Here is a 21015-nt window from a genome sequence, read left to right as displayed (position 1 = left end):
TGCTCGGTCCTTAGGCAGTGCTCCCCCTGGCTCCACCCTCCTCTCCCGCTGCAGATTCTGTCTTTTCCAAACAGACGCCTCTGGTCCAGTTTCCATTCCTTAGACCCACTCCAGGAAGCCTTTCCTGTCTGTGAATAACTCACTTGGCCTCATCGGGGGATGAGTGGGCCGCAGCAAACAGGGCCCATAGCCCTGCCTCACAGATGCCTCGTGTGTACGCCCCCTGGGTGTGGAGAGCACACACAAGGAGGCACAGGGTGTCTTCAGCTTCACGAGCACTCTGGGCATATAGGTCCACAGAGACTGTGTGTCATTCTCTGTGTGTGTGTGCATGCATATGCACGTGTGTTTCTGTGCCTGTACATTTGCACACGCGTGTGCACATGTGTGCACACGCTCACACACTACAAGTGTGGGGGTGCACTTGTGCGTGTGCACATGCATGTGTGCGCATGTGTGTTTTGTGAGTGTGCACACATGTGTACAGGTGTTCAGGCTGCGCACGTTGCCCCACGTTGAATTCCCGTAGCACAGCCCTCAGGGTCTCTGTGCAGCAGTATTACGGGAAACTCGCTAATGCCAGTTTCTCCCAGGGGAGAGCGAACACCACACATGGAACTCCTCAGAGGGAGACGCAGCGACAGAGGGGCTGAGTGTGGGACCAGGGGAGTCAAGAGGAAACGGGCTTTAAAGTGATGGGGTTCAGAGCATATGCACTTGTGCCCCGCACACAACGTGGAGCATCAGTGTGCAGTCGGCAGGGGAGGAGGGTCCCTTCCTGCCGCGCACGGCTGTTCGCTTCTGAGTAGACCGACGTTAGATCAGGGAGTGTTTTTCTGAATGTGAGTTAGTGTCATCCAGAAGTTCCTGAAATAAAAATCTTAGGCTTCCGAATGGAGGAGGAAGGACACACTTTTGCAAAAGGCACTCTAAGTTACTTTCCAAACGCACAGTGTTGTGAAAACTGTAGCATCATCTTGCAACACCCGACCAGCAGACTGACGCCAGAGCCAGGCCAGGCCAGACAGACCCATGGCGATGGTCGGTCTCGGTGCCGACCCTTTGGATGCTTGTGGGGGGAGGAGTGTGTCTTAGTCCTCTCAGGCTGCCTTCACCTACAGCCACCAGCTGGGAGACTGAACAACAGACCCTTACAACTGGATTCCAGAAGTCAGAGGCCAGGGGGCCGGCCTGGTCGGGTCCCCAGTGAGGGCCTCATCCTGGCTGCAGGTGCCCCCTTCTCACTGGGTCCTCACAGGACTGAGCATTCTGATCTCGCTTTTTCCTCTTATAAGGACACTGGTCCTGTCAGAGTAGAGCCCCTCCCTGTGACCACATTTAATCTTATTTCCAAACAGTTATATTGGGGACTAAAGCTTCAGCATAGGAGTCTGGGGCACATGATTCAGTCCTGAGTGCGTCGTGTGGGCACTCTGCTCTCAGATCTGAGTCCATCTTCACGACAACTCCTGGTGCCGTGTGTCCACTGGGGGCTGGAGCCTGGACTTGAACTTACTTTTACTTTTCCTCTGCTCTCCTGGAAGCCTCCTCCACCCCAGGGTCTCAGCTTAGGTTTGCCCCAGAGAGGCCCAGCAGCCCCCACATGCCACTCACATCCGCAGCCCAGCGCGGCCACCATGCCTGCTGCCCAGGGACCGTCCCTTCCACAGCCAGCCAGGCCCAGCATTGAGCTCGAAGCTCCTTGCAGCTCCAGGACGTAGCCTGAGACTCATGCTCTTCATTCTCAACTGCCAATGCTTCACTCCCTGGGGTGGTCCCATCAGTGCACAGGCCAGCTGTCCCCTCTCCCATGGTCCAGGTGCTCCCCTTTATAGCAAAACCATTTGAAATATGCAGACCAGTAGTCTGCAAGACCACGTGGACCTTAAGATCCAGGTGGACTGGGCTCTTGCTCCACTCCTCAACATGCCTGCATATTCAGGGACCAACACCCCAGCAGTCAACTCCAGGGCTCAGTGTCAGGACGCTCCCTCCACCCAGACACACTGTCTCCTCAGTGTCCAGTCATCCCCTCACCTCCGTGGCCCTTTCCCTGCTGTGGGCCCGTCATGTTCTGCTGGCTGTATCCACCTCTCCCCGACCTTGGCTGCAGTGAGTCCCTGTGCCCTCCTGGTGAGCTCCTCTAGGTCAGGAGGTCTGCAGCTCTCCACAGGCCAACGACTCCCAGGCTCCTTCCTCCACCCCAGACCTCAGCCCACCTGGAAGCTTACCTGTATGTGGGTGGTCTCCAATTCAATGCCCCAAACAGCGCTTCCAGGCTTCTATCTCCCCACCTGTTCCAGCCACAGCCCCATCTCCATCCGTGGCCAGGCCAGGCCCAGGAGTTACTGGGACCTTCCCTCTTTCACACACGTCTTTCCCACCACTGGGAAATGTGGTGGTTCCACCTCCAGACTGCCCTTGACCCTCCACTTGGTCCCACTGTCTCTGGCCCAAGTGCCAGTGTAGCCTGTCAGCTGCTCTCCTGCTTCTCCGTGTCAACACAGCAGTCAAGGCTCCTCTACAAATGGAGTCAGAGCATGGCTCGCCTCTGCCTCAGCCCTGCAGGAGCTCTGTGTCCAGGAACCCCAGAGTAAAACTCTCCTTCCCGTCAGCACCTGCAAGGCTCTCATGATCTGTCATCCCTCCTGCCGTCTTCCTTCTCCTCCCTTCCTCTCCTCCGCCACACTCCTGTCTTTTCAGCGCTCTCATGCACTCCTGCCCCAGGACCTTTGCACAGGCTGTTCTCTCCCTTTGATGTGCTTCACCCAGATATGCGCAGGGATAGCTCATTACTGTATGTCTGTGCTCAGGCATTTTCCCTCTGCTGTTCCTGACCCTCCTGACTTTGCTTTCCTTTATTTGTGTTATTTCACAGACAATACCTCATTCTGATTTACTCCATGATTCACTAATTTTTTAAAAACTCACTTCCCACCCTAGAGAGTGAACCGCAGGGGGGCAGGGGTTTCTGCCTGGGTTCCCTGGTGTGCCCTCATGCCTGGCAGAAAGTGGGTGCTCAGTAGACGCTGCATGAATGGAGGGAGTAGAGTAGTGAGGGAGAGCGGGTGGTAGAAGGCAAGTCTGCGGCCCACCCTTACAGGTCCCACTCTGCGGTTTCTGCTCCCTGCTTGTAGTTTGTCTCCTGTAGGCACCGTGACCCCAAGGAAAGACCTGTTACTTGGTCTGTTGAGGACAGACCCCCCAACTGCGTGGTGGGAGGCAGCTAGGTGCACCGTCTCACATTGCAGTGCCACCTTGTGGTGAGTTAGTACAGGCGCCCGTCATGGTCTTGGAGGTGGGCGTTCGTTTCCCACACCTGTGACTCTCCAGGTTATGTGCACATTAACTGGCTTTGCGTTTGAACTTTCCTTCCTTGAACTTTTTATTTTGCAGGATTTCAACCTTTTGTTTTGCCTCTTAACAAACGCATAGTGAGCCCTGAGTGTAGACCTGGTGGTCACCGCTGCTGCTGGGACCCCGCTCTCCTCCTGGCATGTGTCACTCAGCTCCTGTCTGCCGCCCTCTTGGGCACCGCCTGCTGTTTCCTGGGCTTGGTGCTGTTGCTTTTTCTTGTTTTTTTTTTTGGTCCAAGACTTTCTGGTGTGTTGGGTTCTTTTCTTAGAAGGAGGACATTCAAGAAGAACTCTGACATGTTTCGTGTCTACTAATATCTGTGATCTCCCTCTCCCTGCCCAATTGATGGACAGTTTGGGGATAGAATTAGAGGTTCCAAACCTTCCCTGGCTGCTGTAGCTCAGTGGATTGAGCATCAGCCCACAAACCAAAGGATCACCCGTTCGATTCCCAGTCAGGGCACATGCCTGACTTGCGGGCCAGGGCCTCAATTGTGGGCACACAGGAGGCAACCACATGTTGATGTTTCTCTCCCTCTCTTTATCCCCCCCCTTCCTCTCTGTCTAAAAATAAATAAAATCTTTAAACTTTTTTTGAAAAGTTCCGAATCTTACGTCCTCAGAGCTCTGCAGATGTGGGTCTGCTGCCTGTCCCTCCTGCAGCTCTGATGCTGGGATACCTGTGTTCCTCAGTGGGAGGCCTGGGAGTCTTTTCTGTCCTTTGTCACTTCCACGAGTCTTGAAGGAAATTTCTAAGTGTGAGACTTTTTAACACATTCCTTCTGCTCAGCACCTTGACAGGGTGTGAAGACGTATGTCTTCACTCAGCTCAGAGAGACTCTGCTCCTCTTGCCTTGTGGTCTGTGCCGCTTCCCGCCTTTTTTCTGCTCGTTCTGGGAGATTCCCTGCTCCATGTTCTCCAGACTTTCTCACGAATTGGTCATTTCTGCAGCGAGACCATCGATTTCCAAGAGTGTTTTCGTGTTCCCTGCACTTTTCAGAGGGCCTCATTCTTGACCTTCTGTAACAACACTGATGACAGAGTGAGTTTTTCACCCCTTCCCCCTTCCGAGCCAGCGCTGTGGATCTCTTTGGCTCAGAGTCTGTCCCCTGTCACATGGCTGGGTCTGCCCAGATCTCAGAGTCTAAGCTGTCCCCATGTGTGATGGGTGGAGGTCCCTGCCCTTGTGTGGGTAGATCTGTGTCCCGATTCATGTTCCCCTGGAAAAGCTCGGGCACCTTGGGCCCATCACCGCAGGCTGAGCTGTAGCGTGAGCGGTGCTGAGCCCCAGCGTCGAGCAGTGAGGGGGCTGTGCCCTGAGGCCAGCGTCCACGCAGCCTTCTGCACTTGAGTGGGGACGGAATTCCTCTAAGACCTTCGGAGAATTGTCAGGTCACCCCCCCCATATTTTTACTGTGGGCTGTTTGAGCTTTGATCTGAGGTGGCGGGGGGGGTGTCCTTCATAGAAAGATTGAGATTTGATCTCCACTTTTTAAAAACAGCTCTCCTCTCCCTTCTGCCTCCAAACCTGCCTTCCCAGGACGGGTCCTGTTCCCACGGCAGCTTCCTCCACAGCCCTGTCTCTTCCTCCTCATGCGTCACTGGGCGTCGGTCAGCTTTCGTGTCTGTGCACGTTGCTGCCGTGAACAATAGTGTGCACTTCACCCCACGTGCGGTGGGGCAAACAGTTCCAAGTGTTCGCCTGCACAGCCCCACTGGCTCGGGCGGTGAAGCCTCGCGCTCGGTCCCTGGCATCCCCGTGTGCAGCCTCCTCCACTGCTCATCACAGACGGTGGTATTCCCAGCGGCTTCTCAGGGTCCCGTGCTCTCCTGGCGACCGGCGACTGTTTAGGGCCGTCAGGCCTCATCTTCTGGAATTTTCTTGAGGGTTCTGAATCCTCTTGGGAGGTCAGTCCAGTGGGGCTTGAGGCTCTGGAGTTTCCGCAGTGACTTTGCCCAGTTTGACCACCTAGGTGACCCAGCGGCTGGGTGAGATGTGGCTCCTTGTGAAGCTGACTCCCTCTCCTGTCGGCTGGCGCGCGTGCTGCCCCGGGGCGCACTTGCCGGGACACTTGCTGACGTGCGGCTTCAGTGACGCGTTGAATAGTGATCTCATTGGTCATTGCCAGAGGTTACCACGCAAGGGAATGCACAGACTTAAATGCCAAAATCCTCGTATATTAAAAAAATAAATAGGAAATAAATTCAGTTGATCTAGGCTGGTTTTTATCTTCCACTTTTATTGTTTATCTAATTACATCCAGAAAAGGTTCGTTTTAATAATACGACATCTGATTCTGGGACCCTCAGGCAGTCTGTGGGAGATAAGACTGGGGAGCTTACATGCAGGCCTTTGCTGCCAGTCTCAGCTCTGGGCCATAGTTTAATACGTACATTAGGTGTTTTAGTGATTTATCACTTCAAATGTATTTACGTACTTAGAATGCTAGTAAATATCTTTCTGACCTCTAAGGTGTCAGTATCTATAATTTGGTTCCTGTTGTATATTCCTGGGTCATGTGTTATCTTAAAGTTGCTGAGTGATGCAGGAGAGCTGGCCCTTGATTTTCCTGAATAAATGAATGAAGAAGACCTCCCACTGCACATTTAAATAAAGGGAACAGTACCTTGTCCCCCTTTTTAAGGACATTAACAGTTGTTGCAAGTATGAGTTGGCCCCGGATGAGTAAGCAAGGTCAGCACTGAGACCCCAGGGCTGGTCTCCCTGTGACTCCGGCCCCTTGTGATTGGCGTGTGCCTAACAAGGTGGGCGGGGCCGGGACCCGCTGCCTGGCCTCATTTGACTTGCCCATTCTGTTGCAGGGTCGTGGACTTCCTGCTCAAGGCCATCATGCGTACCATGTGGTTCATCGGCGGCTTCCACTGGGTGGCCGTGAAGGGGCAGCAGGCCTTGCCCACCGAGGCGGCCATCCTCACCCTGGCACCCCACTCCTCCTACTTCGACGCCATTCCCGTCACCATGACCATGTCCTCCATTGTGATGAAGGCGGAGAGCAGAGACATTCCCATATGGGGAAGTGAGTAAGACACTCCCCCACCTGCTGCTTAGTGCCGGCCACTCCCACGTGGAACAGGCACTGGGTCTTGCGTCCCTGTTTTTGTTTTTTTTTTTCCTTCTTTGAGATCTCCTCTGTAATAGCAATTGTTGTGGTTTTTATTTTTTACTAGCACACTGTTGCCCTCAAATATAACTCACTGAAATACTTCTTCAAGTTCCATCACAGAGGATTCCGTACAGAAGTCTGGGAACAGCTCCGTAGCTGCAGCCCAGTGCCCTAGTTACTGCGCTGTAAACCCAGGCGTGTGAGTGTCCTCGGGCTGCATGACAGATCACCAGAACTGGTGGCTTAAAACAACAGAAATGTGTGCCCTCGCTCTGGAGCCAGAAGCCTCCTCATCCTGAGGTGTCTCAGGGCTGAGCTCCCTAGGAGACGCCAGGACGGGGAGGGTCCTCCCTGCCTCTCCCAGCTCCTCGGGCTCCAGGCGTCCCTGGGCTTGCGACTGAGTCACTCCAGCCTCTGTCTCCATTGCCCCACGGCCCCTCCCTGTGTCTGTGTCTCTGTGTCTCTTATAAAGACACTCGCCATTGGATAATCCAGGGAGATCTCACTTCAAGATCCTCACATAATTACGTCTGCAAAGACCCTTTCTTTAAAATGTTCTGGGGGTTAGGATGTGGACACGCCTTTTGGGGGTCACCACTGAGCACAGTTACCGTCACTGTGGGAACTGTAAGTAACCCAGGGCCCTCGACGTGGTCCGCTCACGTCCCACGTGAAAACACGCCCAGCCTGGCCCAGCCCAGTCCAGCCGGAGCGCTGTCCATGGTGCCCCTGGGAGGGCTGGCCAGCCTGTGCCAGGTTCTCAACTGTCTGGGTCTTTCTCCAGCCGCCCCACCTGAGCCCTGCCCCTGCTCTCGTCCTCGCCCACCAGCCTCTCTGCCCTTAAACGTCCCTTGGGTTCCGGAGCAGGGCTGGTCCAGGCAGAGGCAGGCGACGCTGGGGCAACCCGACGGATGCAGGAACAGGGGCATCCACTAGCCCCTGCTCATCCACCTGCTCTGCGTTCCCACGGGGCACCTGACAACATTAGGGCTCATCTGACAGTTATATTGGAGACTGCTGGGTGGATTTCATTTTGATAAGACGGACATTTGGAGGAAAGGTCCAGTGCATTGCTGCTGTTAGCAAAATAGGTGCTGCCAATGTCGACTTGATTGAATGTGGGCCAGGTGGCATCTCTCCAGGCTGTGGTCACAAAGGGTCACAACAGGGCAGCTCTTAAACAACAGGTGTTCGTTACTCACAGGTCTGGAGGCTGGACGTTCAAGAAGCTCAGGGTCTGGTCTGGACTGGAGAGGACCCTCCTGTGGGTGGCAGGGAGCAGTTTCGTCACCCCCCCCCCACTTTCTCGCTGGTTTCCAGCAGTCAGGAGTCCGCGCCGTGGGGTCAGGCGCGGATCCTCGCCCAGCCCTTAGTGCAGCCCTTGGGACACACTGTCGTCCAGCCTGCTAGGGCGAAGGCAGTGTACCCCGATGTGACGCCTCGCCCTCTCTCGCAGCTCTGATAAAGTACATCCGGCCAGTCTTCGTGTCCCGGTCAGACCAGGACTCCCGCAGGAGGACCGTGGAGGAGATCAGGAGACGGGCACAGTCGAAGGGCAAGTGGCCGCAGGTAACGCAGCCCTGCTCGCATCCACATCCGAGCGGGCTTATTCCAAAAGACTAAACTTAAAGATTGGGGGCTGGGGAGGTGGGGAAGAAAGGAAAGGTCCAGAAGTTGCCTTCCCTGGGGGCTGAGTGTGTTTAGTTTCCTTTTAGTTGTGATGAGTGTGCAAATCTAAGAATCTGCTACATAGGTACTTTTGGTTCTGGAATTTTAAAATTTAAAGAAATAAGGAGAAACCATTCAGATCTGTATCTCAAGTTCCCCTGATCATCTTTGTTAGCAACAAACCTTTTTATGAGTTCCAAGTCAGAAAGAGCTGCTAACTAACCTGCCTGAGGTCGTTCGGCGTGGCCTCGTGTCTGAGGAGTGCGGGGCCCTCCGAAAAGAAGCCTGCACTGCTCCTGGGCAGCCCGGGCCGCGCCGCCTGTCGTGTGTCTGCTTCCCGCTCCAGGCCAGGAGGCGCTGGCCTCGGCTGGTGGTAGCTGAGGGTGGGTTTGACCCCTGCTGTACTTTTCTTCTTTTCACTCAAGCCAACGTGGAAAAGCTAGAAATCCCACAGGACTCTGGGTCTTGGCTTCTCAGGAAACACTGAGGTGCTGGTGGGGGGCCTGGCTCTCGGCACCTGTGCCCACGGGCAGTGCCTCGGAGTGGTTCCCTGGGTGCCATCCCTGCAAGTCCAGGGCGTTCCCGTTCCTCCTTCAGCTTGCTTGCTGGGCCCTTGGGTGTGGCTGGGTTGGACTCGTGCTGGCTCAGGTGCCACCTGGAGATGGTCTTCTCCTCAGGAGCCCGAATTGAAAGCACCCACCTGGGCTCTATTTGTCAGCAGCGGGGGGAGTTCACGTTCCTTTGCTGGAAGTCAGTACAAGTCAGTGACGGGAAGTCCAGTGGGGAAGGTGCTGCTTAACAGCAGATCCTGTTCATGCTTCCGCTTCCTGGGCCAGTGCCCCTCTTTCCCCAGGGCTGTCCCGAGCCCCAAGTCCTTTAGCCGAGGGCTGTCATCTGTGCGCCCGTGTCCTGCTCTGCCTGTGGGATGCCTGCTCTCGACTCACATCCACGCTGTGCGGCTGTGCCTGGTCCTGGTGGCAGCTGGGGGTGGGGACCATGGTTACCCATCTGCAGGCCCCTGGTCTGAGCAGGCACGTGCTGCTGTCTGTTTGCATTGCATCCAGACTTTAATAAATCCCCTAGTGAGAGGGGAAATCAGCATAAGCTTCCATAATGCATTGCAACTTGTTCAACTGAAAATGATTAAAGTATCTAAATTATGTCAGCAGTAGTGAATTAGATGGTGAAAATTGGCGCCTGTGAACTCTGAATTATGTCTCTTTATTGCTGAACTCTTTTTTTTTTTATTTCAAGATAATGATTTTTCCAGAGGGAACTTGTACCAACAGGACCTGCCTAATTACCTTCAAACCTGGTATGTAGTTTTCTTAATTACGTTGTTTTCTTTCTGAGAAAGCAGGGAAGACCCTCGCTCCCACCAGGCCTCTCAGCTGTCCCACCAAAGTGCAGCTCAGCCTGCAGGTGCTCCCGTCTGCTTCCGCCCCCAGGGCCACGGCCCTGGCGTTCTCCGAGTATTTTCCTCCAGCACAGATGCGGAGGGAGCCTCGCAGGCCCTGGGTCGCAGCTGACCAGGGAGGCCTGGCGGGAGTCCCGTCTTATCCCAAGGCCAGCATGCGACGTGCAGGCAGTGAGGTGGTGTCCCTTTGTCCCTTTCTCCCACAGGTGCCTTCATCCCGGGAGTCCCTGTCCAGCCTGTGGTTCTGCGGTACCCAAATCAGCTGGTGAGTCTGTTCTCCTGAGGAGTCGCGTTAAGGTGAACGGCCTGGGAGTGAGAACTGGGAGGTGTGTGGTCGCACCAGATATCTGATTCACCCCAGTATTCCAAAACATTCCCCACTATTCCGCACGGAGTCCTGCCTCCACAGGTCAGGAAGAGGTGGTCCTCCTCTCACGGGGCCAGGCCTGACATTGCATGTGAAGCCCCCCCCCCCCCCGTTGTCAGCAGCTCTCACTGCCCGGTGCACCCCCCAGGACTGTGTTAAAGGATGCTTACGTTCTGGAAGGCTGAAGCAACAAGGGAGACAGGGTTTAGGTGACTTGGTGGTTTGTGTGCCTTTATCTTGCCTTGGGTGGACATAGAGGTTTTGTTTGTTTAAGAGACAGAAGAGGTGTTTTGGCTTCAGAGCTCCTGAACTGTCTCGAGGGACCCCCAGCCCAAGGGCAGAGCCTGCCCGAGTCCTCAGAGCAGGTTCCGGCCGAGGCCCCACGGGCCTGTGTCCACGTTTGGGAAGCAGCCACTTCTTCCCTTCCTCTCGGGGGCCCTGTGGCCTGCTTTCCATGCCGGCTGTGTCTCGCTTGTGCTGGAACCCCGTCTGGTGGGTGCCCGCCTGCCTCCATGAGCTAAAAGCCTCTTGCAGCTGAGGGGGGCACACACGTACCCCTGTCCTAGGCCCTCTGGGCACTGGAGGCACCGGCGTGGTTTCCCAGGGGGGGACGAGTGAGGTGCATCTGCTCCTGGCACAGAGCTTTCTCTCCACTACAGTGCATCTTTATGACAGCAAAGGGGGAACGCACAGGTCAGGGCACAGAGGGCTCTGGTGTCCCCGGTGTAGATGGTGGCAGAACTACACACGACATCTGTGGACACAAGAGGCTTCTGGGCTGGACCCCTAGGACCCGCGGTCTGCGTATCAGACCCTACCCCTGCAGGGGTGGGTGGGCGCAGCCGAGGCTCTCCGAGCGGCCAGTAGATAAATGTCAGCCAGAACTGGTCGCCAAGCAAACAGATAAAATTATTCTCACGGCACAGCTGAAACTGAAGAGGTGTATTTATTCACTCTCCTCTCGAGACTCTGACATCGGTGTGTAGAATTCTAGAGTTTCCATTCTTTAAGTCTGTTCCATGGGTGTATTCTAAGCAGGGTTCCTTACTGCGTTCCAGCCGCATTCAGCTCAGGAGTCAGGGGAGCGTGACATCTGCTTTGCCCTGGGCTGTGGGCCCACGTCACGTGCTCAGCTGCGTCCCCAAAGGAGCAGCCCCGCTGCCGGCAGGTCTGAGCACAGACCCATGCCGAGGGGGCAGCATGGGGGATGGGAAGCCCGTGCCATGGGTTTGCAGGGGCCTCTGAGGTGGCGTGCAGGGGGTGTCGGGACGGTGGAAGGCAAAAGCTCATGTAGGTGACCAGTGTCAGGGTAGAAACAGGCACCTGTCATCCATTGTCCCCACCTGGGTGCCCGGTGCAGAGCTGAGGCGCAGCTGCTGAGGCTGCGGATGGAGAGAGTCTGAAATGCCCCCGTGGGGCCCTGGGCTGGCATGGGGGTGCAGGAGACACAGCCCTGAAGCGGCTTGCTCTACCGCTTCCCAAGCCTGGGGCTGACCCACAGGAGTTGGGGCACGGGGAGGGGTGGGGTGCTGGGATGGAATGTGGCTGGGTGGTGGTGGCAGGCAGGCAGGTGTCGCAGGCCCCGCTTACCAGGCCTGCGCGCTCACGCCGGAGAGCAGATGGACACAGTGGGCTGCTCGTTGCAGACTGGAGTTGCCAGGGACACCTTGAGAGGGGAAGGGCGGGAAAGGAGAGCTGGGGCTGGGTCTTAGGTGGGGGTTGGAAGTGGTGACCTCGGACCTGTGGGAAGAGAGGTGACTGTATCTGGGGGGAGGTCTGGGGACCTGGAGGTGGTGAGTACCCGCCTTCTCCTTTGCCACAGAGTAGACTTGGAAAGATGGGGAGACCAGCATTGCTGGGGTCAGTGAAGGGCCAGGATGAGGGCCGGGACGGGGGCGGGCGTGTCTGCGGAGGGAGGAGCCCCTGCGGCCCCCCCGGGAATTCCTGGGGCCTGACTCCGAGCCCCGCTTCACCCGCTCGTTTCTTGCCCCCAGGACACCATCACGTGGACATGGCAAGGCCCCGGAGCGTAAGTCAGACGTTGTGCTGTCTTGTTTGTCCTGTTCTGCCCAGAAGCGCCCCAGTTGCTTTTAGCAAACGTGACACCTGAATACAGGACCTGCTGCCGTTTGATAGCAGTTAGATGTAGCCCACTGTGAAAACTAAATGTAAAACTCAGACCACCTTCACACCTGGGTTCCAGGACTCAAATTAAGTGCCGTCAGCCCCATCGACAAAACAATCATGAGAACTCTTCTCTCCCTGCCCTGTGTCTTGTCAGCTCAGCGGTTACCATCCTGTCCCTGGAACAGGCAGCAGACCTCCAGGTGGCTGCCCTCCTCTTGCTCAGCTATGGGGTGAAGGGCACAGGGGTTCCAGGCACATCGGGCCCCCAGGCTGCTGCTGTTGGAGCTGGTGTTTTGAAATGGGAGGGTGGGTGCTGAGGCCGGGCCGGAGCCCTCCCAGGGCCCCCAGGCCTTGCCAAGGTGTTTGGACTGGGACTCTGGGGAGGTGCCATGAGGGGCGGCATGTCTTGAGTGGTGGTCTTCGCATTTCTGAGTCTGGGATGTGGATGATGGGTCGTGAGAAGCGAGGGGGAAGCTGGGAGAAGGGTTGGGAAGGGGCTCCCTTGGGGCCTGGCGGACTGGGCTTGGAGCTGTCAGTGATGAGGCAGAAGTGGGGTGTGTAAGAGTTAAGAGGGGGACTGTGTATCAAGGGGGTAGTGAGCGAAGGCCCAGGGACGGGATTCTGGATGGCTGGCTCCCCAGCTCCACCCCTGCAGGTAAAGGTCTGGTGATGCTCATTCTGAGGAACTCAGGAGCGCTGGGAGCCAGGCGTTGGGATGGCATGGCCTAGGGCCTGTCCAGTCTGCGCTGCCAGGAGAGCTCCAGGGCCAGGACAGGTGAACGAGGCTCCTGAGCTGGAAGACAAGCTTGGGAAGTAGTGGCTTGCAGTGCAAACTGAAGTTGCAGAGGCAGGTGTATTTAAGAAGAAGAGGGAAGACTGACTGCTATTTAATAAAAGTAGCCCTGTCTCTCACTGCTGTTTCAAGGTTCGGATTTAGGCTGAGGAAGGCTCAGCACCCATCTGAAGGAGAATTAACTGTCCAGTGCTGCCCTCTGCAGGGCAAGGGGTCTGGAGTTTTGCTCCAGATTTGGAAGTAATTTAACTCAATGGAATTTTTTTAACCAGTGCTATAAATCTACTTGTTTTTAAGGTTGGAAATCCTGTGGCTCACCCTGTGTCAGCTTCACAATCGAATTGAAATTGAGGTTTGTATAGATAGAGTGTTACACAACGGTATGTTGGGGTTATAGATACATTGTATCAATGTCTTTATAGATTTAGTATTATATTAGTGTCTTTTCAAACAGTGTGATGTTGTCTGTATAGATACAATGTTATGTAGGCATCTGCATAGACAGTGTTACATTGTGTTGTGTTGGGGTCTGTATAGATATAATGTTGTACTGATATCTGTATAGATACAATGTTATATCATCTGTCTCTTTGAACTCTTCTCCTTTCTCACTGGCTCCTCAGAGGTGCTTCCCAGTAATTTGGCATCAGTCAGTTTGTGTCTCTTCGATGATTTTGAACACATTCAAATAAGATGTTTAAAATCTATAAGGAAGCTAAACCCATCATTCTTTTATTATGCTTAGTACAGCTTGGGGGCATATAGAATTGACACATGTGCAATGAATAACATTTTAATTTTTACCTGACACTAATACTGCTGAATCCATACTGCTAAATGTGTCTGTCATGCTGTCCTCTCTCTGACACATGGTCAGGTTGTGTGGCCTGCCTTTCAGTTTGCATCCCGTTGAGTGTCTCAAAGTCGCAGCACCCATCCTGTCAGCCGAAACAAATTAACTTATATTTGTTTGGCCTATAAATGTTATCTGAGTGAATGAGGAGTAGAGTTTATTTTCTTAAAAAAAGGAATTAACAGGCTACTCCTATACCTGAAAATTAAAGATGAGTTATAGGCAACTTAAATATTTAATGAAAGAGTTTACTACCTTCTGATAAATTTTGCAGAGTAATACTGACTATAGATTAGCCAGATTTCCGCCAGGTTTTTCACTTCAGTGAAATGTAAGCCGTTTAACACTCAGGACTGAGCTGAAGGGGCCTTGGCCCACGTCCAAGTGTAGCAGGGCCTCTGCTTAGGATATTTTATGTGGCTCACCTGCTGGTGGAAACGCTCTATTTCAGACCTGGCTTCTAATCGTAAGCGTTGGAAAAGAAGCTACATGGCTCGTGAAATCCGTCTAAGTGTACTGCTCCAGGATGCTGATGCGAATGTGAGGAGCTACTGCAGTTTACGTGGCTCTTTTCAATGTAGCTGGAAGCGAATAGAGTTCTGTGATGAGAATTAATAGGATTTCAGGATGTTCACGAATTCTTAAGTATCCGTGTTAAACAAAAAGGGCTCGTGGTGGTTTGCCTCTTCTGCATGGTAGGACTTATTTAAAATGCCTTGCAAGTGTTGCTCACTTGAAGACATGTTCGTGAGATTACTTACTGTAATCTCCAAGTGCAGTCAATGTCAAAAAGCTAATAATTGTCTCTTAGATAGAAGTAATCGTGTTGTCCTCAGCACAAAACTGACAACTTCAGACATGAAAACATACATGTACATAACTCTTTTGTGTCTAAAGACCAAGCCCCCATGTAAAATTACAAATGCAGTACACGGGCCACAGCTTCAGTGTTGGGGGAGTGGGCACCCGCAGGGGAAGTGGTGAGCTGGGAGCATTCCACACACGTGTCCGTGTGTGTGCGTGCATGCACCACCACTTCGGAGATGATTCTGGTGGGAAGTGCAGTGGCAGATCTCAATTCTGTCGGTCTCACGATGGTCACTTAAGGTGGGCGTCGGTGAGGTGGGTGTCTTGTGACACCGTGGGAGTGACACGGCCTTCTCCGTGTGCGCAGTTCCTCCCAGTGTACAGCCCCTCGGAGGAGGAGAAGAAGGACCCCGCCCTGTACGCCAGCAACGTGCGCCGCGTCATGGCCGAGTGAGTGTGCCTCCCCTGCCCCGGCCTCCCCGGCCCCCGTGACTTCCCCGGGGGTCACTCAGGACTCTCGCCCACCTGCTGTTTTCCTCCCTAGCACTGCCACAAATGAGGAAGCCAGCAGCACCAGGAAAACAGGTTCTTGACAAGCTAGTGAACAAGCATGGACTGTGCCTTTGGGGCGCACACTGTGCGCCTCTGGCTTTTGTCAGATGACATTTCTGTTGTTCAGCATTTCGGAAGATGCCGTGTCATCACTTAATTTCACAAACGTCGAATGTGCCCACATCCACCAGTGCCCCCGGGTGCTATGTGTGTGGGCACCCCCATAGTGACCAGCAGCGGAGCCCGCGGCGAGGACACTCATCTGTGCAGACTTCAGGGTCTGGGCAGGAGCGTTCGAGAAGCCTCGCTGCCCCTCTGCACGTACAGTGTTTATTAATGCTCCTGCTCCACTGCACAGGCTCCATGTGGTCGCTGTACACCTAGGCTTGCGCGGTGACTCGTCCCACTGGCACGGCCCCTGCACCCCAGTCAGGACCTCGTCCACCTCCTCTTTCCCGCTGCTCCCGGCTTGGTCCAGGCAGTGGTAGTGTCAGCTCACGCCCTTCCCCTTCCAACCACCCTCGTCCCTCCTGTCCCGTCCTCTCCCCCTCCCCCCTCTCCCATTCCAGGGCAGCAGGGGCTGCCCCCCTCACCCCGACTCTGCCCCCCTCGGTGCCTGGGGGCTGCTCAGCAGCGCAGTGGCTCTGACAGTGAGTGTCACTCGTGTGGGGTCCACACAGCTGCATAGGGAGTGTTAGCAGTTGCCCTTGCTGACCCGTGTGACGTAGCCTTCTAAAGTAAAGTGCCTCAGTGTGTGCATTGCACCCTCACTTGAGTGCGTTCTGCGAGACTGTACTGGGCAGAACCGTGCCTGTCACCTCAACACGCGTGACTTAGAACTCAGCAGCGTGTTCAGTCTTTGTCCACGGGCTCCTCAGAAAGTTGGGTGCTAGGGACAGAGTGCACTGTTGCCCCCCCCCCACCCTCGGAAACTCATCCTCCCTCTCTCTGAATCACACACCAGCCACCAGGCTGCATGTGACCCTCAGCTGTTGGGAAGTCAGGGCTCTCAGTGACATCCTTGTTGTGCCTCTTGATAAAAAAAATAACATCCACCCATGGAACGGCAGGCTCAACGGGTTAGGAATAAATGTTCTCAATACACATTGAAATTAACTATTAACAACTTTAAAGATGTGTATCCTAAAGAAACTATCTTAATAGTGGGGAATGGTGACATGCTCAACGGAAAAGGACAAATAACCCATGGGGCCCCCTCTTGTCACAGAAGAATTTCAGTGGGTCGTCACCGCTCTCGTCTTTGGCCTCACCTCCGAGTGCGCCCAGGCAGGGCCTGGATCCCCAAGGGCCCTGTGGGCGGCCCCTGAGCTGGCCTCCTCCCTGCCTGCCCGTGGAACAGTCAGAGGCACTGCTGGCACGACTCTGACTCTGTCCCCGAGGGGCCGTGCCTGAGCTTGGGGCGGGGTGGGGGGGCGGGGGGGAGGGGGGACGCTGGAACTTCTGTTTCTGTCTCACGTTGCCGCATGCTGTTTTCGTGGCAACGGGAACTTTTGCTCTAATGACTGAAACTCGTTCCGTTATTAGGGTGGGGGCTGCTTAGTTTTCTATGCTGGGTAAATTTCCTACCTTGAATGTGTTCTTCCATGGTCAGGAAAGTTTTTTCCCAGGGACTCGGACGCAGTTCTGAGAGGGGCTGAGTTCTGACTCTCTCCCCAGATTCAGGGCCGTGCGAGCTCTGGTAAAAGCGACCCCTGGTGACCTGTGAAGAGTGAGCTTCCCCTCAGACACCCCCGTGGGACAGTGTTATCATTAGGGCCCAAACGCAGGCTTGTTTTCTAGTCAGGCGCAAACCGAGATAATTCTGAGCTAACAGCAAAGCTTGGGGCAGCCCCAAGTTCCAAGTAATTGAAATTCACGGTCAGCTATCAGGCACTTATGTTTAGTGCTGAACATGGACTTCCCACGTCACCCTTCTGTGCTCCTCAGTATTCCGAGTCTTCCCCTCACGTACAAATCGCCGTGCGGTCAGGGTGCTGTGGGGGCTCAGGGCAGGATGTAGGGTGCACACACCAGCATCACCTCTGCCGGCGTTTGTGCCGGCACCGGCAGAGCCGACTCAGGAGAGACTTCGGGGAAGCCCCTGCAAAGTGGGGCGGCTGCCCCACCGGGCGCTCACGGTAGGGCCCTCCTCTCTGCTGTAGGGCCCTGGGCGTCTCCGTGACCGACTACACCTTCGAGGACTGCCAGCTGGCCCTGGCGGAAGGACAGCTCCGTCTCCCTGCCGACACCTGTCTTCTAGAATTTGCCAGGCTGGTGAGGGGACTGGGGTGAGTGCCTTGTTTATTTGTTTACTCTTGAACAGTTAGGACGCTCGCTCGAAATCTGTGACAAACTTCAGGGCTGCGGTATGTGACAGGCAGGCGTGTCGCATTCGGCAACAGTGAGAGAAAAGCTTTGTACTGGACCAGAAACGTCTGAGAGAACCTCACAGGGGCCTCCACCCTGCGGGTGTCGGTGCCCGGGCTGGAGGTCCCAGCGGCACCCATGCACTGCCTGACGTCTCTCTGTCGGGACAGGGAATCGAGGAGAGAGTTGGGGTGCTTATGCTGGGGATTTGGATTTTGTTTTTTTTTTTAATTCAACCCACACAGCAGTGAGCGCCCTAGAACCCCCCAGGGGTTGATGCCAGCTCCTCTGGAGCCGCACCAGGAGGCTGTCCTGGTGCGCGCCCCGCCGAGGGTGCAAGTGCTTCTGCAGACGCTTAGATGAGACTCGTTGCATGCCTTCGAGTTATTAGAAGCCTCTTCTTGAAAACTAGCTGCTCGGCCTGTATCTAATTTTGATATTTTGGTAGGTCTTAAAACAGTGAACTTCCTGTTTATGACATTCTGGAATCTTATTGAAATAAATCTTTTTCCCTTCTTTGTTTAGCCTGAAACCAGAAAAACTCGAAAAAGATCTGGGCAGATACGCAGAAAGCGCTCGGATGAAGAGGGGAGGGAAGATCGATGTCTCGGAGTTTGCGGCGTACCTGGAGGTGCCCGTCTCGGACACGCTGGCCGACATGTTTTCCCTGTTCGACGAGGTAGCCCTGCCACCTGGTGGGGGCGGGAGAGGGGGCGGCAGAACCTCAGCTTCTCAAAGTATAAATTGTTTTCCTTGGAATATAAACACTGTTTAGTCAATTTTGGAAGTAGAGAAGGGAAAACCACTCCTAAATGGCCCCATTTCTACCCGCCCACCTGTCTTGTAGAATATTTTCTCCCATGTTTTTAAATGCACAAAAAAACCTGACGTTTAAATTCATGTTTGCTGACATACACGTCTGTAGTTTAGGTTTCCTTACATCAGGTCACGTGGGGACGCCGGCCGGTGGCGCCTGCCGCCCCGTCCCAGAGGCCCCCGCTGACCCAGCCCAGCCGGAACTCCGGTCACGCGGTGTGCGCGAGGGGGCTCCTTCAGCCACTTGAGCCATGAGTGTTCCGTGTGAACAACAGAGTGTGTTCCATGTGGACACATGGCTTCATGCGTGTAAAATGTACCATGTTCCGTGTGACAGTGTTGCATGTTCTCTGTGCCCGCAAGGCCCAGCGTAGTCTGGCGTGGCAGAACCAGGAGAGTCGGGTGGCTGGTGCGGGCACAGGAGACCTCGTGGGTCTGCAGGTCCTGCAGCGCCATCGTGCGACGCTGAGTGGGTGGGCCCATCTGGGGGTCCCCCAATTACAGACGGCTTTCCACAAGTTGAGGCGGTGGGTTTCTGTTCCTGTCAGAGCCACAGCTGCGGCTGCATTTCCCTGGGCACTTTGCCAACAGTGTCAGATTTGAAACAGGAGAGTGAGCGTGGTCTCAGCTGGTGATGCTGGTGACGTGTTGTTAGTAGGGAGCCTTCGTCGAGCACCAGACATCTTACCACAGCGAGTGGGCTGTTCGTTTTTATTGTCGAGTGGTTCAGGGGCACAGTGGTCTTACAGGTAGGGGTATCCTCCTTTTCACGGAGAGCCTCAGGCTGGAGGCCAGACACCCTCCCAGAGCCAGGCGTACGTAGGCTTGGGGCCTGGCATGAACTCGGCCTGCGGGGCACCTGCGGCTGGCCGGGTGCTGTGTGTCCGCATCCAGTACGGACCCACCTTTATTCTGTGTGCTCACTGTGTGGTTCCCACGGGCGAGGTTATCAGGGCCCAAATGTGACCCCTGCTGTTGGCAGGTCTTTTTCTAAAAGGAAAGCTTTCACAGGCAACAGTCATCATGCCTCACATACTGAAAATTGGTTGTAGTGGCCTAAAAAGGTGGAGCTACCTTGGAGAAGTCAGTGGTTATGAACGCCCTTCCAAGTGCTCTTTTTGTATAGACAAATGCTCTCAGATTTTTGTGGAGCTAACCTTTAGTTAATGCACAGCAGCCACTGTTGAACCCTGGCAGGAGGTGGCTGAGCTGCCCCTGAGAGTGTCTCCCTTTCACAGAGTGGGGGCGGCGAGATGGACCCGCGGGAGTACGTGGTCGCCTTGTCTGTCGTCTGTCGGCCGGCCCAAACCCTGGACACCATGCAGCTGGCATTCAAGGCAAGTGCAGGGTGCATGTGAGTTACATTTATGGGGACAGTGAGACACGGGTCACATCGGATCCGTGATGCATCTTTATAGTCCCCAGGCTGGGGATAGTCCCCAGGCCAGCTGACAGGCTGGCTCTGGCCATGCCACCTGCTGGTATGGGAGCCTACTGGAGAGCTGGAACCCCGAGGGAGGAAAATCGGGCCACTCTGGACAGGGGGTTAGGGCTGGCAGGGCCGAGGACGAAGGAGGAGGACCTCGGGGTAACGCCGGGCTTTCCTTGCAGATGTACGGGTCTCAGGAGGACGATAGCATAGACGAGGACGCCCTCTCCAGCATTCTCAAGACGGCCTTAGGGGTGGCGGAGCTCTCTGTGACCGACCTCTTCCGGGCAATCGACCAGGAGGAGAAGGGGAGGATCACATTCGGTGAGAGGCTCTGGGAGCAGGGAGGATGGCCCACTTGTACAGAAAGTGGGGGACGCACCTGGAGCCCCTGACCACCTGTGCTCGCCAGGCCCCCTGTGTCTCCCGTAACATGGAGATTCTCACAAGGAAGGTCCTTCTCTGAAACCTGGCCAGGATGGGTGGGAGTTTTCAAATCCGATTTCTTCAGGCGATGAATAGAATCAAATTCCAAAAGCTCAGCTGTAGAGCTCGGACCCAGGACAGATGCCGTCCTGGGGGCTGGGGGCATGTGTGCCAGGGCAGGGCAGGGCATCCACAGTCAGGGCCCCAGTGCAGGAGCAAGTCCACCTGCCTGTGAGGACCAACTGTTGGGCAGCTCCTCTCCGGGAAGGTTTGGCTTCATTAACTGTGGCTGCACAAAGCAGGTTGGTCAGATCCTCAAGCGCCAGGATCTGAAACCCTCCCGTGGGCTGGGGAGGGCGGCCAGGCAACAGGATCTTGGAAGGCAGCCTGCTCCGCACACGGCCAGCGTGCACATTTCAAAATGAGCATGTGTTCTTGCTACAAAACAGGCAGACATTTGCTCAGGAAAGGTCAGCGTGCACGTCTTGTTTGGACATGTTTTAAAATTGCATCCAAATGTCAGACACGGCTGGGGGTGGTTGCCCGTGCATGCGCACACACCGTCACGCATCTGCGTTCAAGTAGGCCGTGCTTCTGGTGGTTGGGGGCTGCCGAAGAGGTTTGCAGTGAGCCTGGCCAGCTGCAGACTTTTCCAGTAAAGGCCATTCCGAGCTTCCCGCAAGGAGACAACACGTGTGTCCTCGGAGCCTGCAGGCTCCTGAGCTTCACCTCTCTCAGGGTGCCTGAATGCGAGCCCGAGGGCACTCTCCACCCCAAGACTGGACCCTGGCCCACTAGGAGGTGCACAGGCACAAAGCCACTCGGGCCCTGTGACCAGCTTGGAGGGTGACCTCCGTGCGTGCCTGGTCTCCCCAGTGCTCAGGCATGTCCACCAGCAGCGCCCGCCTCAC

The 21015-nt window shown here is 55.1% G+C and overlaps 1 protein-coding gene across 1 annotated transcript in view; it reads left to right on the top strand.

Moving 5' to 3' along the window:
* LPCAT1 (lysophosphatidylcholine acyltransferase 1) overlaps window positions 1-21015 on the top strand; it is a 43079-nt gene that overhangs the window by 19373 nt on the left and 2691 nt on the right. Inside the window, exons 3-13 of the mRNA XM_045848153.1 lie at window positions 6181-6395; window positions 7939-8051; window positions 9405-9465; window positions 9774-9832; window positions 11929-11963; window positions 13152-13206; window positions 14882-14964; window positions 17229-17354; window positions 17959-18112; window positions 19488-19586; window positions 19861-20002. Coding sequence (XP_045704109.1) covers window positions 6181-6395; window positions 7939-8051; window positions 9405-9465; window positions 9774-9832; window positions 11929-11963; window positions 13152-13206; window positions 14882-14964; window positions 17229-17354; window positions 17959-18112; window positions 19488-19586; window positions 19861-20002 — 1142 coding nt within the window. The remainder of the gene's footprint in view (window positions 1-6180; window positions 6396-7938; window positions 8052-9404; window positions 9466-9773; window positions 9833-11928; window positions 11964-13151; window positions 13207-14881; window positions 14965-17228; window positions 17355-17958; window positions 18113-19487; window positions 19587-19860; window positions 20003-21015) is intronic.

This window comes from Phyllostomus hastatus, unplaced genomic scaffold (assembly GCF_019186645.2).
Source record: "Phyllostomus hastatus isolate PE091 unplaced genomic scaffold, TTU_PhHast_1.1 phas_contig_58, whole genome shotgun sequence".
Taxonomy (NCBI): Eukaryota; Metazoa; Chordata; class Mammalia; order Chiroptera; family Phyllostomidae; genus Phyllostomus; species Phyllostomus hastatus.
The sequence above is the reverse complement of the archived record's forward strand: the minus strand, read 5'-3'. Positions and strand labels throughout refer to the sequence as shown.